The sequence below is a fragment of the Eucalyptus grandis genome, chromosome 5, assembly GCF_016545825.1.
Source record: "Eucalyptus grandis isolate ANBG69807.140 chromosome 5, ASM1654582v1, whole genome shotgun sequence".
NCBI classification, from domain to species: domain Eukaryota; kingdom Viridiplantae; phylum Streptophyta; class Magnoliopsida; order Myrtales; family Myrtaceae; genus Eucalyptus; species Eucalyptus grandis.
Genome location: NC_052616.1, coordinates 47,385,183 through 47,399,865, shown reverse-complemented (window position 1 = coordinate 47,399,865; position 14,683 = coordinate 47,385,183). Strand labels below are relative to the sequence as shown.

At 39.1% G+C, this 14,683-nt stretch overlaps 2 protein-coding genes across 2 annotated transcripts; both read left to right on the top strand.

Moving 5' to 3' along the window:
• Window positions 1-4,591: 4,591 nt before the first annotated feature.
• Window positions 4,592-7,278, top strand: LOC104447244 (TMV resistance protein N-like). Its single transcript, XM_039313795.1, has 4 exons — window positions 4,592-4,699; window positions 5,075-5,574; window positions 5,884-7,003; window positions 7,228-7,278. The coding sequence occupies exons 1-4, from the start codon at window positions 4,592-4,594 to the stop codon at window positions 7,276-7,278; spliced, it is 1,779 nt and encodes a 592-aa protein (XP_039169729.1).
• Window positions 7,116-12,737, top strand: LOC104447115 (disease resistance protein RPV1). Its single transcript, XM_039313794.1, has 4 exons — window positions 7,116-7,472; window positions 7,553-9,004; window positions 12,395-12,527; window positions 12,643-12,737. Exons 1-4 carry the CDS (start codon window positions 7,305-7,307, stop codon window positions 12,735-12,737), a joined length of 1,848 nt encoding a protein of 615 aa, XP_039169728.1. The 5' UTR covers window positions 7,116-7,304.
• The last annotated feature ends 1,946 nt before the right edge of the window (window positions 12,738-14,683 follow it).

Below are 14,683 nucleotides of genomic sequence, written 5' to 3'. Positions count from 1 at the left end.
GCCGGTCACCGGCTTTCAGGCGGCGACCGGCCGGGGCCAAAAGCCTCACCCGACCATGGCGAGGCTCGCCGACCCGGCGAGGCTCGGCCTCGCCTTGGCTGGGCGAGCTTTGCCTCGCCCGATCCGGCGAGATCGCCGACCCTCGACGGCATTGCCAACCCTCGACGGCATTGCCGGCCAAAGAAGAAAAGAAGAAGAAAAGGAGAGAGAAGAAAAGAAGAAAAAGTGTTTTTAGAACAAGAAACAATTTTTTTGTTTCTCATTTTTATTCTTTTTGTGTTCCGGGAACAAAAAATCTGATTTTGAACAAAAATACAAACAAACGCTTTTCTATTCATTTTTTATTCCCAAGAACAAAAAAACAAAATTTCTGTTCTTGAACAGAAACCCGGAATAAAAACATGCAGGCCCTAAGATTTCAATCCAAGCATCTCTCTCTCTCGCAGCATTTGTTGTATTTTTGGCTTTTAGGAATTTCTTTCACTCTTTGACCCATTTGAAAAACATGAGTCTTTTACAATTCAAATAATTGTTAAAAAAACGAGTATTTTTCGGCTAATCTAATGGCTCAAAAATTGTAGATTCTTGCCTTTTCAAGTTTACTATTTAAGGTGTCAAACCATGTGATATTCAGTATAATAAGAGCACACAAGATCATAGATGTGGAAATAATCAGAGACTCGATGAGCACTCAAAGATGTAAAGCAACAACTCAACATTTCATTTCATAAATTAGTAAGATTTGCGCACAAGAAATTGCGCAAAAGTTGAAAATATCTAACCATTTATCTACTTCTAAATTTCCAATCGAGGGAGATCTACCCAATTTAATTATAAACTTTGGTTCTAAACCAATTAATTCATCAATGAACTGAGTCGGAGGATCTTGATGCAAACATGAATTTTTAGGGTTTCTAACCTGCTACATTGTTGGCAAAACCGCTGCCGGAGACCCGCGACCATGGTGATTGAGGCCTTGGAGTGGAACTCGCACACTTTGTGCCGGCGGTGATACTCCTTGGCGTCAGTCATGTCGACAGAGCAATTCTCCGCCTGGCACAACAGCAGTGGCGCCCGTTCGCTGCATGATCCGCCTTTCTTGGGGGACCTAGTGGCAGCGCTCGATCTCTTCCTATCGGCTTCGCCGCTCTCGTCTTCGTCTTCCTCCGTCTCTACCGAAACTTCGTGCTCCATCCAGTCGCCCTTCAAGCTCCTCTTGTCTTCGTCTTCCTCCGTCTCTACCGAAACTTCGTGCTCCATCCAGTCGCCCTTCAAGCTCCTCTTGTCTTCGCCAAATTTGGGCGACTCCATTCTCTTGGAGAAAAAAGAAAAGATTGGTGCGGCAAGAAAAACAAGAGAAGAGCAAGATTCAGATGTGGAGGCGATGAAAAGGACGGTTAGTGGGAGTGGGGAGCACAAAGGCCATTTGGGCTTTTCCCCAAGAGAACTATAGCTTTGTCATATACTCAGAGAGAGAGATCTCGCATGAAGCCTACATATATGAAGAGGAGGAGAAAAAATTCACTGGTCACTTAGCACCACATCATAGGCTGACGTGGTACGTATCTTTTACCGAAACCCAATCACCATATGACACGTGAATGACCTGGACTAAATGGTCAGTTGCCCCGTCATCTTCTGCTTTCATATCGATCGTGATATCTTCTGCGCCCAACACAGTAAGTTCGCATTGCTTGTGATGGGCAGTGATGTGCCAGCAAGGGTCAAGAAAAACACTTTAAATTGCAGGGGCTGCAGAAATGAAACTCTGAGTAACGAGTGTTGCCAGTTGCCACACTGAGTAATCCCATCAACTATATTTGCTTTATATAATATATGCTTAGATGTCTAATATAAATCTCTTTTTCCCTCAGCATTTTGTAATATATATATATATATATATATATATATATATATATATATATATATATATATATATATTATTACTTTCCCCTTTAAAATTTAAAATAAAGGGGAAGTAAAGCATATCTACCGACAAATCCAAATTTAGACATACGAAAGAACATGTATGGCGCGTTTGATAACGTTTACGTTCAAAAATTGTTGATGGAAAAAAAAAAAAAATACTTACGTTGCAGGAACAATTTTTGACAAGAAAGATGCGTTTGGTAAATTTGTTAGGGAATAAAAAATGAATAAAAACACGTTTGGTAAATTTATATTATTTTTTTAATTTTTTAATATTTTTTAATATTTTTCTTTTTTTCCTTTCTTTTTTTATTTTTCTTCTTTCGGCCGGTCGCCGGAGGCTGGCGACCAGCCGATAGGGCCGACCAAAGAAAAAGGAAGAAGAAAAGAAGAAGAGAGAAAAACAATTTTTGTTCAAAGTGTTTCTTCAAAAATGTTTCGGAGCAAGAAACAATTCTTTTTTTGTTTCTCATTTCTGTTCTTTTGTGTTTCGAGAACAAAAATCTGATTTTGAACAAAACACAAACAAACGCGTTTTTTTTTTTCATTTCCCAGGAACAAAAAAACAAAATTTCTGTTCATAAAAAAAAAAAAGAAAAAGAAAAGAAAAGATGCAGCCCCTATAATGATAGACAAGGGGTCGCTTTGTGCTTGATGCTATTTCCATCATATTTTGGAATTTAACATAAAATTCATCTATCATGCCCGTTTGTTTATTTCTCGTACAACTTCAACATAAAGGAAAACCCTTTATGTGAGAATCATTTCGAGAAAAATAATTAGTTTTATATGTTTGGTTATATGCTGAAAAAGCACATAAAACACTATCTTAATGAAGAGAAGCATTTGTGGTGAGAGACTTGTTACGCTTAGGAAAATTATTACCTCTGTTCAAAACTTGGAATTCATTTTCGTAATTTAAAGTGTGTGTGTTTTCTTTGCCCATAAATATTTTTCTGTTAACTAACCATTTTCAAGTAATCAAATATGTGAAAGTTCAGAAAAACTAATTTGCAAAATGCGTTTTTAGTGAAACGAACACAATTTAAGTATCGCAAGATTTTCTTTTAGCTCACGGTGAGTATTGACCATCACCATCTAGTTCAAAATTCCCGTAAGAAAAGGCCTTTCTTGCTCTCTCTAAGGTTTATCCACCAGAGACCTACCACCACTTCCACCAAACCAACGACGGCCAAGCTCCGACGGCCATCATCGGCTCCTTAGACAATGGAAAGGGCGGTGGCCACCGCGAGGCGAAAGGGAATGAGAAATCTTTATGGGTGAATCGTAACGCTCATTGAAATCTGGGTGATTATTGACCCCAACACAGGTCAAATATTGCAAAGGAAACAGAGTGGTCGGGCAAAATTTACCTTGCCCTGCCGAGACGAAGCCACTGCCGAATCCTGGAGCCGAATCGATTCTCCTTTCGAGCTTCAGTTCTCCGATTATACGGCCAGCAAGGAGCGACTGCTTCGGGTCATCCGAGGCCTACTAACATCAATCGACCAAAATGCATTGAAATGCCGTTCTCTCTCTTAATTTCTTTGTGGCCTTATTGTTTATTTTTCTTTTTAAAAATGGCTATTTTGTTTTCCCGACGATCACCAAAACCTTGTCAGCCCCATCTACCATTCTCTCTCTTTGATTTTTTTTTTTCTAATTTATTTTTTGCCTTATTATTTTATTTTTACAAAAATATAACTGGCTGTTTTGTTGTCCTCAGGATCACCAATCCTTGTCTGCTGCTGCCATCTGCCATTCTCTCACCTGCCATTCTCCCTCTTTGATTTCTTTATGTTTTTCAATTTTTGTGGCCACTCGTTGTTTTATCTTTAAAAAACATTGGCATCTTTGTTCGCCTGACAAGGATCACCGACCCCTCCCGGTCGTCGTCACCTGCTCTTCGCTCTCTTTGATTTCCTTTTTTATTGGGCTTCATTATTTCTATAGAGATATAACAATACAAATAGTTTATAATGTATTATTTAATATGATCCATAAATTTTTTATGCATGTTTAGTTTGGTCCCTAAACTATATATTGTCTTTCCATTAATTCAAGTTCAAGAAAAAAATGAATATTTTCATATAATCTAATAACTAAATCAAACATGCACCAAAATTTTGTGAATCATATTAAACAAATTAAAAATTTAGAGACTACTTTGCACATTGAGTTAAAATTTATGGATCATATAGAATAAATTAAAAGTTTAGTGATCATATTACACATTGAGGCCAAATTCATCAATTATTTATGTCAATTTTTGCTTTTATAGAAATTGACTATTGTGTTTTACTTTTTCAATTTTTTAACTTCTTTTTTTATATTTTTCTGTTTATGAAAGGTTTTTATTTGTTCTCCACCTAAGTGTGGCAGGAGTAGGTCGAATTATTGATGTGTCACACCAATAAATTTTATTGACATGTTGCCGGATGTACTTAACACAAAACATTTAGGATGGTTCAATTTTTGATGGGTCACGTGATTCTAATGCTCCTAAAAGTCTTTTTCCAACCTATGAGTCAACATAAGGTGTGGATCTGGTGGAAAGTAGTCCTGAATCTCGGACCTTCACCTTCCACATGGGTGTTTCACTCGAAAGCTCGTCCCACTCACACCCGTAGCAGTGGAAGAAGATCACTGAGGAAGAAGGAAGATGGAATCGAGGACTGCGATGCTTTCGTCGCTTCAGAATGCTTCTTGGGAATGTGATGACTCTCGGCACGGTCCCGATGCTGCTTCTAGAAAGAGGCGGAGGACTACGGTTAAGACTCTTCCACTTTGCATCTTGATTCTCTATCTCTTTAGCCTTTTGGCCAAGAAATTTGCATTATCAATGGTTACAGGCTTACAGGATATCTCCGTCACGCCAATACTTCAAAAGCATGCGATCTCCCATTCGAGATTCAAGTTTCATATGTTTTTAACTAGGATCAAATATATCGCATCATCATACACTTATCATTATTACATTAGCTTAGCGAGAAGCATTTGCAGAGCATACATATATATCGATATTCACTGCATAAATTGAGACAATCTCTCCCCTGTCCAAGTTTCAATATTTCTTTTCTAACTACAGTAGACGTAGTTGACATTCGACAGTGGCTGTGATAAACTCAATTTGCTCACTTGACAGGGATCGCCCGTTTCGTCCTCGTCACCAAGCTCTGACTTTGCTGGAAACAACTATGAAGTGTTCTTAAGTTTTAGAGGACCGGATACTCGCAAGGGTTTTATAGATTTCCTCTACAAAAGCTTGAATGATGTTGGGATACACGTCTTTCGTGATGATGATGAGCTGCCTGTCGGAGAAGAGATCACGCCTGCGCTGATTGCAGCAATCAAACAGTCGGAGGTTTTGATTCCCATCATCTCAGGGGATTATGCTTCCAGCAAAAGCTGCCTCATGGAGTTGGTCCAAATATTAGAGTGCAAGCAAACAATGAGTCGAGAAATCATTCCCATTTTCTATGAAATCAGTCCCTCAGATTTGAAAGACCAGGGCCATCCTTTTGAGGAGAGCTTTTCCAAACACAAGAGGAATGGGGTTGATAATAAGACCATCGAGGACTGGAGACTAGCTCTTAAAGAGATTGGAACGTTAAAGGGATTTGAAACGGCAAAAATACATGACGGGTAATCCAATTCTATTTAAAATTGACGTACAAAATTGATGTGCCAGATCGTAAACCAATCATGCTATCCCTGACATTATTCTTCTTTTTCAAGCTTTTTTAGTTTCGCAACTCCACTTAACCGTTTGGCTTTCAGACCAACTTAGACCATTCAGATGCAGGATCTTTGGAAATGTATTTAAAGGCCTCCTTTGTTCTTGCCTCATGGGGCATTGCTCTTGGATCAACCCTGCATATTCTGCTTTGCTCTGCTGTATGATTATTGTTCTGATTCACTTTCTCATCATGCCTCCATATATGATTTCTGTAGGCATCAATCCGAGGTCATGGACAAACTCATCCCAGTTGTTCAGCAAAAGCTGAAGAAGGGTCGACTAATCGTGACAGAAAATTTAGTTGGAGTTGACCATCACGTGCAAGAGATTATGAGAAAGCTCGGTGTTGTGCATCATAATGGACAAGTAATTAAAATTTGTGAAAGCGATGTTCGAGTCCTTGGAATATATGGTATTGGGGGGGTTGGCAAGACCACTCTTGCAAATGTTGTTTACAACCAACTCTGTTATTACTTTCAAGGTTATAGTCATCTTAGGGAAATTCCAAAAAAGCATCAACATGATAGGATCTTGTCCTTGCAAAATCAATTAATCTCAAACCTCCGAAATAGAAATGTGACGTTGCAGTGTTCTAATGATGCTATGACAGTTCTTGATAAAGCATTTCGCAGGAAGCGGGTCCTCATTCTGCTTGACAATGTGGAAGATGACGGCCAACTTGATGCGGTCATCGGGGATCTTAATTGCTTTGGTTCTGGAAGCAGGATTATTGTGACTTCTAGAAACAACAGCATCCTTTCGAGGTTCGAAAAGGCTGAAACCTATGAGGTTAAACCAATGGAAGAAGAAAAAGCTCTCCAATTGTTTTCTAAGCGGGCTTTTGGGAGGGATTTTCCTGACAAGGGCTTTGAAAGCCTTTCCATGGACATCATAAAGGCTCTTGGGCAACTTCCTTTGGCACTTGAGATGATAGGTTCGTATTTGTTTAAGAAAACCAAGGGTGTATGGAAAGAAACGTTGAAGAAATTGAAAGAAGCTCCTCATAGGGAAGTTGAACATGTGTTAAAGATAAGTTATGATGCTTTAGATGAAGATGCAAAGCAAATATTTCTGGATATAGCATGTTTTCTGATTGGAAAGAACAAGAGAATTGCCTTTTACATGTGGGAGGACTGTGAACTTTACCCTCATAGAGGGATTGATGCTCTTCGTGTCCTGTCTTTGGTGAAAATTGGACAAAACAAGGAGCTATTGATGGATGATCTACTGAGAACTCTAGGCAGAAGTATTGTGTCAAATGAAGATCCTATCCCTCATAATCGAAGTAGGTTGTGGATGCACAATCAAGCCCTATCCACCCTACAGAGGAAGAAGGTAAACCTGAAAACCAGAACTTTTTTTTTAACTTGCAGTTGAATTTTATTTTATTTTTATTTCTTTTTTTCTTTTTTTTTTTTTCAGTTTACGCGGGTCCCTTTTAAAATTTCAATTTGTAGAAGTGTTAAAAACACAGACAGTCTATGACAAAGTTCAATTCCGATTCATTTACTGCTAGGGTACTCCAAAAGTTCAAGCCCTTGGTCTCACCTTTGACGAAGGATCCAATGACTGTTTCACATCTGAAGAATTTGGCCCGCTATCGGAATTAAGGTTCCTCAATTTGGATCGAGCTAATATGAGAGGAAATTTTACTGGTCTTCTTTTCAAATTAAGGTGGCTTCATTGGCGAGGGTACCATAAGAGCTCCGAACCTCTTATTTTGTGCCTAGAGAACTTGGTCATACTTGATCTATCATTGAGCGCAGTGGCAGATGACTGGGAAGGTTGGACACAAATAATGGAGGTATAAGACACATTCCTTTTTCAATTTTTTATGAAGACTATCTAATAGAAACTGACCTTTTCTATCTCTTTGATCCGCAGAAGGCAAACAAATTGAAAGTTTTGGACCTAACTGGTTGCAGTCAATTACGTAAAACGCCATGCTTCCCAGCTGATAGCAAATTAGAAAGACTGATTCTCGAAGGATGTTCTCATTTGTCAGTTATTGACGAATCCATTGGTAATTTGAAAAATTTGAAGTCTTTGAACATCAAGTCCACTTGGATTTTCCTGCTGCCGAAGGAGATGGGTTCCTTGGATAATTTGAAAGAGATTTTTGTCGATAAAACGTCCATACATGACCTTCATTTCTTAAGAGGTTCTATGCAGAAACTTAAAACTATCAGCGCTTCCAGCTGCAAAAATTTGGCTGAAATATGCAAGGATATTGGTTGTTTAAAGTCTTTGTCATATCTCGCATTGGACGAGTCCAATATCAAAGGACTCCCGAATGATGTTACATCGTTGGATGGACTTGTGGAGCTTTCTTTAAGAGACTGTCGGAGGATAACTGCACTTCCGGACTCCGTTGGGATGCTTAAGTCACTACAGAAAGTGGATCTGTCAAACACCAGAATTAAGATATTGCCAGATTCCATAAAAAATTTGGATAAATTGGAGGTGCTTAGAATGAATAAGACTCCCATAAGAACATTCCCTACGGATATTGCAAATCTAGGGAAGTTGCAAGTCATAACGTTTTCTGACTGCCGGAGTATGCAAGGGGAAATTCCGCGTGACATTTCAGGGCTATCATCTTTGAGAATCCTGGCGTTATCGTTTACCCTGATTGGTAGCCTACCCGAATGCATTTGTCATCTTTCTCATCTCCAGACCCTCCACTTGCTCGGGTGTGACGAACTTCAGACTCTACCAAAATTACCATCTAGTATAGTGAGTTTGCGCTGGGGAACCAAAAACATGAGGGTAGTTCAGGATTTTTCATATTTGAGGGATTTGAAAGATCTGGAATTAGTTAATGTTCCTGATGAGGGGGACATACCTTCCTCTGAGCTGTCCCAAACGGAAAGCTTTGGCTGGATATCAAGTTTATCCAACTTAGAAACCCTAAAGCTGTGCCTTCCAAATGTTACTAGTCTACCAGAAGTTTTTAATGCTCTCCCTCGACTTAAAACACTTGATTTGTCCTGCATAAACCTGCGAAACCTCCCACAACTTCCCCCAAGCTTGTCAAAACTGCTTATCAAGAATTACAAGAGCCAGAGCATAGATTTCTCTAATCTAAAAACTCTGTCCGAATTGGAGCTCTGTGACTGCAATGTATGGAAAATTCTCGGTCTTGGGAACCTAAGGCTCCTGCAAGTGTTGAAGATATCTGGCTGCAAAATTGTCAACCTTGTTGGTCTTGAACAAGCATCACTATTGAGAAGGTTGTCTCTGTCTGATTGCGAATATCTCAAGAGGTTGCCGGACCTATCAAAGTGCACAAATCTGGAAAGTAAGGAAATAGACTTTTCCAACATTGAGGATCATGTAAGATCTGGCTGGTGGGATCATGACTGGGAGCCTTGGGATGAATGGTCATCAAGAGAAGAGAGACCAAGAGCTTTCGGGAGAGGGAGAGAGATGGAAAGAAAAGAAGGGAAGAAAGAAAAGAAGAGTGGACTTCAGCTTAGAAAGAGAGAGAGAGAGAGAGAAAGAGAGAGAGAGAGAGAGAGAGAGAGCAGGCAAAAGGGAAAGAAGAGAGAGGAGAAAGAAGAAAAGAGGAAAGGAAAAATTTTGCTGTGCTCGTGATTTATATGACTTACCAAGCTGACTCAATTATGTAATGCAATGCTTGGTAAGCATTCGCGCCCTTTATTCGTTCAATCGTAGTACTTTTGAATTTAGGGCTTGAAATTTGAAATTATTGGAGATTCGTATGGCGAAGTCTAATTTTTGAGTCATTAAGTTGCCTATTTTCATAGAAATGATAGTTTAAAGTGTTTTAAAATTATAGGATTTTACAGATCTCGATTTGAGTTTACGATTTGCTTGAAACAAAATTTCAAAGTTCGCTGCACCCGTTGCTTGGGTTTCGAATAATAACTTTCGGGCTTGAATTTCAGCCACTTTCCGTGATTTTTTGGGCAATTGAGTTGATGTTGTTGTAGTACATCGAAATTGCTTTCTATGGACTATATGCTTGTTTGAAACAAACATATGTGGAGGAAATTATAACCCGAAAAAGTTTAGAGCGCGAGGTGCGCACATGGGACAACAATAGATTTCTACTATGGGCAAGCGTTAGTTGGCACGTAGATGTCATTTTATTGATGAATAGGCATAGTGGAGTCAAGTCGTTCATAAGAATATCATTTTGCTCAGTCTTTTGATTTTATTTTTCAGTTAATTGTTAGGAATCCGAGTACATGAGCTTGAGTAACTATAGTAGCTTGGTTTTGGCTTTCCCAGGTGAGTCATACTATTTTTTTTTTTTTTTTTTTGAGTTTGTAAACTCATGTCTTGAAAATTAATAAGTTATTGAGAGCATGTCTTATTGCATAAAATCTACATCGAGCATTTATTACGATTTGGTATTTGTGAATGGTTTGTTAAATGTTTTTGGAAAGTTATTGCAAAAGGTTATATTTATATATACATGTTGATTTGTGAACTTGATTTATGCAATGTGTTGTAAAAATGTATGTGAAATTTATTTTGGTTTTAAGAAATGAGTTCCAAAATGATTTGAGAAATGTTTTATGAAAAGTATTTATGGTATATGAGTCACATTGCGGAAAGATTTATATGTTTTGATTTGCGAAACTTATATTTTGTTTTGGCTTTGTGAATTATGGAGATTATTGTGGATTGGTGTTGATGGTCAATATCAATGTAAGCTCAGTGAGGGGTTGTGGGCATGTACATACTAGTTAAGGATATTCTTGTGGACCGAGTCATAAGCAAATAATAGGTGGAGACCTAACAAAATGGGGATTTTGGTCACCTTATTACTAGGTGTTGTGTCGTGACCATGGTTTGATATTGAGCAAAAGATCAGTCAATGGATGGACATCAACGTGTGGTTTCATATGAGATGGATCAATAGAATAAACCATTGATGTGTGGTATGAGATTAACCCATTTACATGTGTTTTTATGAGATTGGTCAATGGAATAGATCATTGACATGTATTTTTATGAGATGACCAATCGATTGGACTATTGGTGTTTGCTTGTTATTATCTTGAATATTTTTGCGTTGAACATATTATGTTAAAGTAAGAAATATTGCATTTTGATCTAAAAGGTTTATTAAATTTCTAGATTTGGCGAAAATGAATTATGTTTATGTTTTAAATGTGTGTAGTGATTGCTTGATCCACTTAGAAGAAATGTATTACTTATTAGGCCATGGTAGCTCATTCATTTCTTCTTATAATGTTTTTCAAGTCCCTCAATTAGTGGCCGTGAGAGCGAAAGCGTCATCGTGGAGACTTTTGGGAGCTGGACTTTGGATGATTTGAGATTGTGTCCTTTGGGTGAACGAATGGCCGTGTCACCCACATCCCTATAGAATTCAGGGCGTGATAGATCGGCCCTATGAGAAGCACTCTAAAAGTTGCTGCTCAAGGCGCTGTGGATTGTCCGTTCCAATATCAACATGGTGGTTAATGTTTGTTGTGATGTTAACTGCAAGCTGCACGGATGCTTTCTATGTCCAGTTGAAAGAGGTTGGGTTTATTTCTTTCTCCAAAGTAAATACTGCACTTTTTCTCTGCATCTACAGTTGCTAGACCTTATTATTTCCAGCAGTCTCCAAGATGAATATTTCAATTTTGTTGTTTTCTTCATTTCTTTTTTCCTGTTTTCTTGCAGCAATGTTTCTCTTTCCCATTGTCATACTTTACTTAATCTGTGCTTCTTCTAGTGTAAAGAAGAGATTCAAGGAATAATTATCACATGGACTCTGAAAATGTGGTTGGCATTGAAGTCCCCGGTTTAATGCACTATATGATTACTCATTGATTTATAAACCATAAGCATAAACCAACTCTAGCAGTTCTTTTTTCTTTTGAGAGCAAAGACTATTTGCTAAAAGCTTAGTTCTGTGGCATAAGAATCCACATGCTAGTACTTTTTATTTGTTTGTGGCTCCAAAATTCTAGGAGAAACCTGATGCTCCAAATTTCAGGACTGTGTGAAAGACTTGTCATGCAGGATTGGACATGAAGTAATCTTGAGAAAATCAATTGCCCAAAATAAAATTTTCTTATTTCATGCGATCTACAACCATGTTCTAATGAAGTTTGAAAATTTATCTTATCTTTGTAATAAGATGTAATATTGCACTGCTTCATGTGAGTAAGCAAGCACATCCAAATTGTCTAAGTTTGTCGTTTGGAGGTTTTCATAGAAAGTACCGGGTTTCAGAATTGTTCATTATTGAGAATTCTTTGGAGAAATTAAATTTTCATCTTAGAATCAGACATGTCGACTGTGTGTAAAATAAAAACTATACGGGAAACATGAAAAATTGAAAAGTTATTGAAAGAAAGTTCAGTATGTAAATAACAGAACATATTGTAGTGTCAAGTTGACATTTGAGAACGTCCCTGTTTGTATATTTTTATGCTCACACCCCATCGCATTATATAGTATCATGCTCCGATGAAGATTTCCAGGAAACTAAAAGTAAAAACATGCCTCGCGTGAGTATGAACTTCTTCATATGCCAGCATGCTACTAGTTAAATGTCAAACCAATTAACCAAGACTGAATGAGCCATTACTTGCTATTAGTGTCCTATCTATCAGTTGGTAATTTGATCAATGGTAACTCAATCAAGAGATTGCGTTACTTCAACATATCTGCCTGCTGAAACATCAGATAGGCGGTAGCTCATGATGAAATGATGATTCAGAATCTACATTTCTTCAGATTACTCTGGGATTGGATTGGGATGGGAGTTCGGTTTTGAACTTGTTCAGGACGACATGCAAGTTGAAGATCAAGGGCACTGGTGAAGATAAGCTGAGAGGGATCAACAGCATCACATTGCGTGGATGCGATGGTTAGACAGAAAACGAAGGGCGAAGTGCCGTTTTGTCAACCTTGAAAAGCAAGCGCACCACACCTTGCGCCCTCCCTTCTGATTTCTGCGAGTTCTTATTCCTAACTTCTGTTAGATTTTTCTTCTTCTCGATGCTGTGCAACAAGGTCTCTTCAGTTGATGGAACGAAGGCCTGTCATTCTGTTCATCCAGGACTTGTATGAAGTGTAGATTTCGTTTTCCCCATGTCGTATAATACTGCTGTACATTATATTCTGCATCTCTAAACCTGTAGCCAGCCCTCTTGGTTAGTCCATTGTAATTTGTCGCTCTACTGTCTCTTGTTGCAAAGCAAAGACCATCGATTACGAATTCCGCACGTTTATAGGACGATTGTAGGAAGCATGTCACAGCGGGGATAGACCTAGATGGACTAACACGATTGCAGGATGTTTCAAGCAATTTGGCGTTGAGTCCATTTATTGATTTGGCAGATTTCTGAAATTGAAGCAGTTTGCTCCACGGATGGTAAATGTTTTACATCTGCAGTAAACTTGGAATCGATGGTAAATATAAGGGTCGTAAAAGGTTACAGGCAACTTGTCAGTCTGGTCAACTATTTATAAGTTGCCAATGAAATAACAATTTTGCCATAGATAATCCTAATATAAATTACCACTTGCTTTTAGATTTTTTTTTTGGTTGGAAATACGATATCTATTCATTCACTTAGGTAAGTTCAGAGCAATTACATCAAAAGCATCGGCACATAGTAAATCGACTAGGGCTATCGGGAGGTTGGTTACCCAGTTTTGAGGGAGATAGTTCTCTCTATGGGCTCTTGCTAGCCAATCTGCAGGCCTGTTGGACTCTCTGCTGCAGTGGGCCAAAGAAAGGCCCGAGAAGTCCTTCAATTTTTCTCGGATCCGGTCCACCAGTGCTGCCACTTCCTAGCTTGGCTCTATCGCATCTTGAACAGCTTGCATGAGTAGCAAGCAATCAAAGTGTACTTGGAGGGTTCTATTAGATCTAGTGGAGAGGAAGTCTCGGCCGCTCCTCTGTTCTCCTCCAGATCTTGTGTTGCCCTATTCTCGGCCGCTCCTCTGTTTTCCTCCAAATCTAGTGTTGCACCTTCATTCCGGGCTCCCCTGTTCTCGGCCGCTCCTCTGTTCTCCTCCAGATCTGGTGTTGCGCCTTCATTCCGGACAAAGGAGGCGTCGATGTTGATTTTCAGCGAGTCCGAGTTCGGGGGTTGCCATCGTTGCGTGTGGGTGTCATTTCTCTTCACTTCCGCTGCTTTACTGTTACAGGTTGTGTAGTCTTCATTTAGAGCTGTTGCTTTGGACAAGGTTTGATGCAGATGCAGGGGGTTGTGTTCGAAGATAAACCGGTTCTGATCTTTCCAAATACACCACACAGTAGTGGCGATTAGGTCGAATTTACTTGCACTTCTTAGGTCCTCTTCTTTCGAGTATAGCCATTCATCAAGTCATGTTAACCCGAGTCTTGTGATTTTGATTTGCAAGGGGCTAGCTCTTCATATCTGAACTGTCCAAGGGCAGAGCAATAAAGCGTGTTCAATGGTTTCGGCTTCCTTTTTGCAGATTGGGCATAGAGGATCAAGTACGATTCTTCTCATGTGCAAGTTGTCCACTATAGGTAGTACATTTTGGCAAGCATTCCAGAGAAACTGTTTAACTCTAGGTAGAGTTTTAGATTTCCAAATAAATTTCCAAAGATCTGGCTTTGATTGGTGAGAGGAAGATGCTGTTGTGGTTTGTGGGTTGGCTGCCTGATTTCTAGTGGTGAAATAGCCTCTTTTCACCAAATAGACCCTTGATTTGTTGTTTATCCACACCATTTTATCTGTTGTCGTAGGTAATCCAATAGGGGTTGCAAGGATTTCCTTAACTCTTTGATCGTCAAACAACGACCTTACCATTACCTCATTCCATTTTCCATCCCTTTGCTCTATTAATGCACCCACTTTCTCTGGCTCATTTCTTGTCGTTGGCCCACCGATAGGTCCACTTTTTAACCATTTATCTTCTCTAACCGAAATGTCTATCCATTTCCAACGACCCACATAACTTGAGGAGCTATCGAGTCTCTCCCTAAGACAATGCTTTGTCATCCCCACAAAGGTGTTGAACCTTTTCCAGCTTTCCAAAAATCAC

Excerpts from the sequence above, each read along its gene's own strand:
- LOC104447244 (XM_039313795.1), top strand. The coding sequence starts at position 4,592 with ATGGAATCGAGGACTGCGATGCTTTCGTCGCTTCAGAATGCTTCTTGG. Across the intron at positions 4,700-5,074 it reads GAAAGAGGCGGAGGACTACG|GGATCGCCCGTTTCGTCCTC; the intron begins GTTAAGACTCTT and ends CTCACTTGACAG. Across the intron at positions 5,575-5,883 it reads ACGGCAAAAATACATGACGG|GCATCAATCCGAGGTCATGG; the intron begins GTAATCCAATTC and ends TGATTTCTGTAG.
- LOC104447115 (XM_039313794.1), top strand. The coding sequence starts at position 7,305 with ATGAGAGGAAATTTTACTGGTCTTCTTTTCAAATTAAGGTGGCTTCAT. Across the intron at positions 7,473-7,552 it reads GTTGGACACAAATAATGGAG|AAGGCAAACAAATTGAAAGT; the intron begins GTATAAGACACA and ends TTTGATCCGCAG. Across the intron at positions 12,528-12,642 it reads CACATTGCGTGGATGCGATG|ATTTTTCTTCTTCTCGATGC; the intron begins GTTAGACAGAAA and ends AACTTCTGTTAG.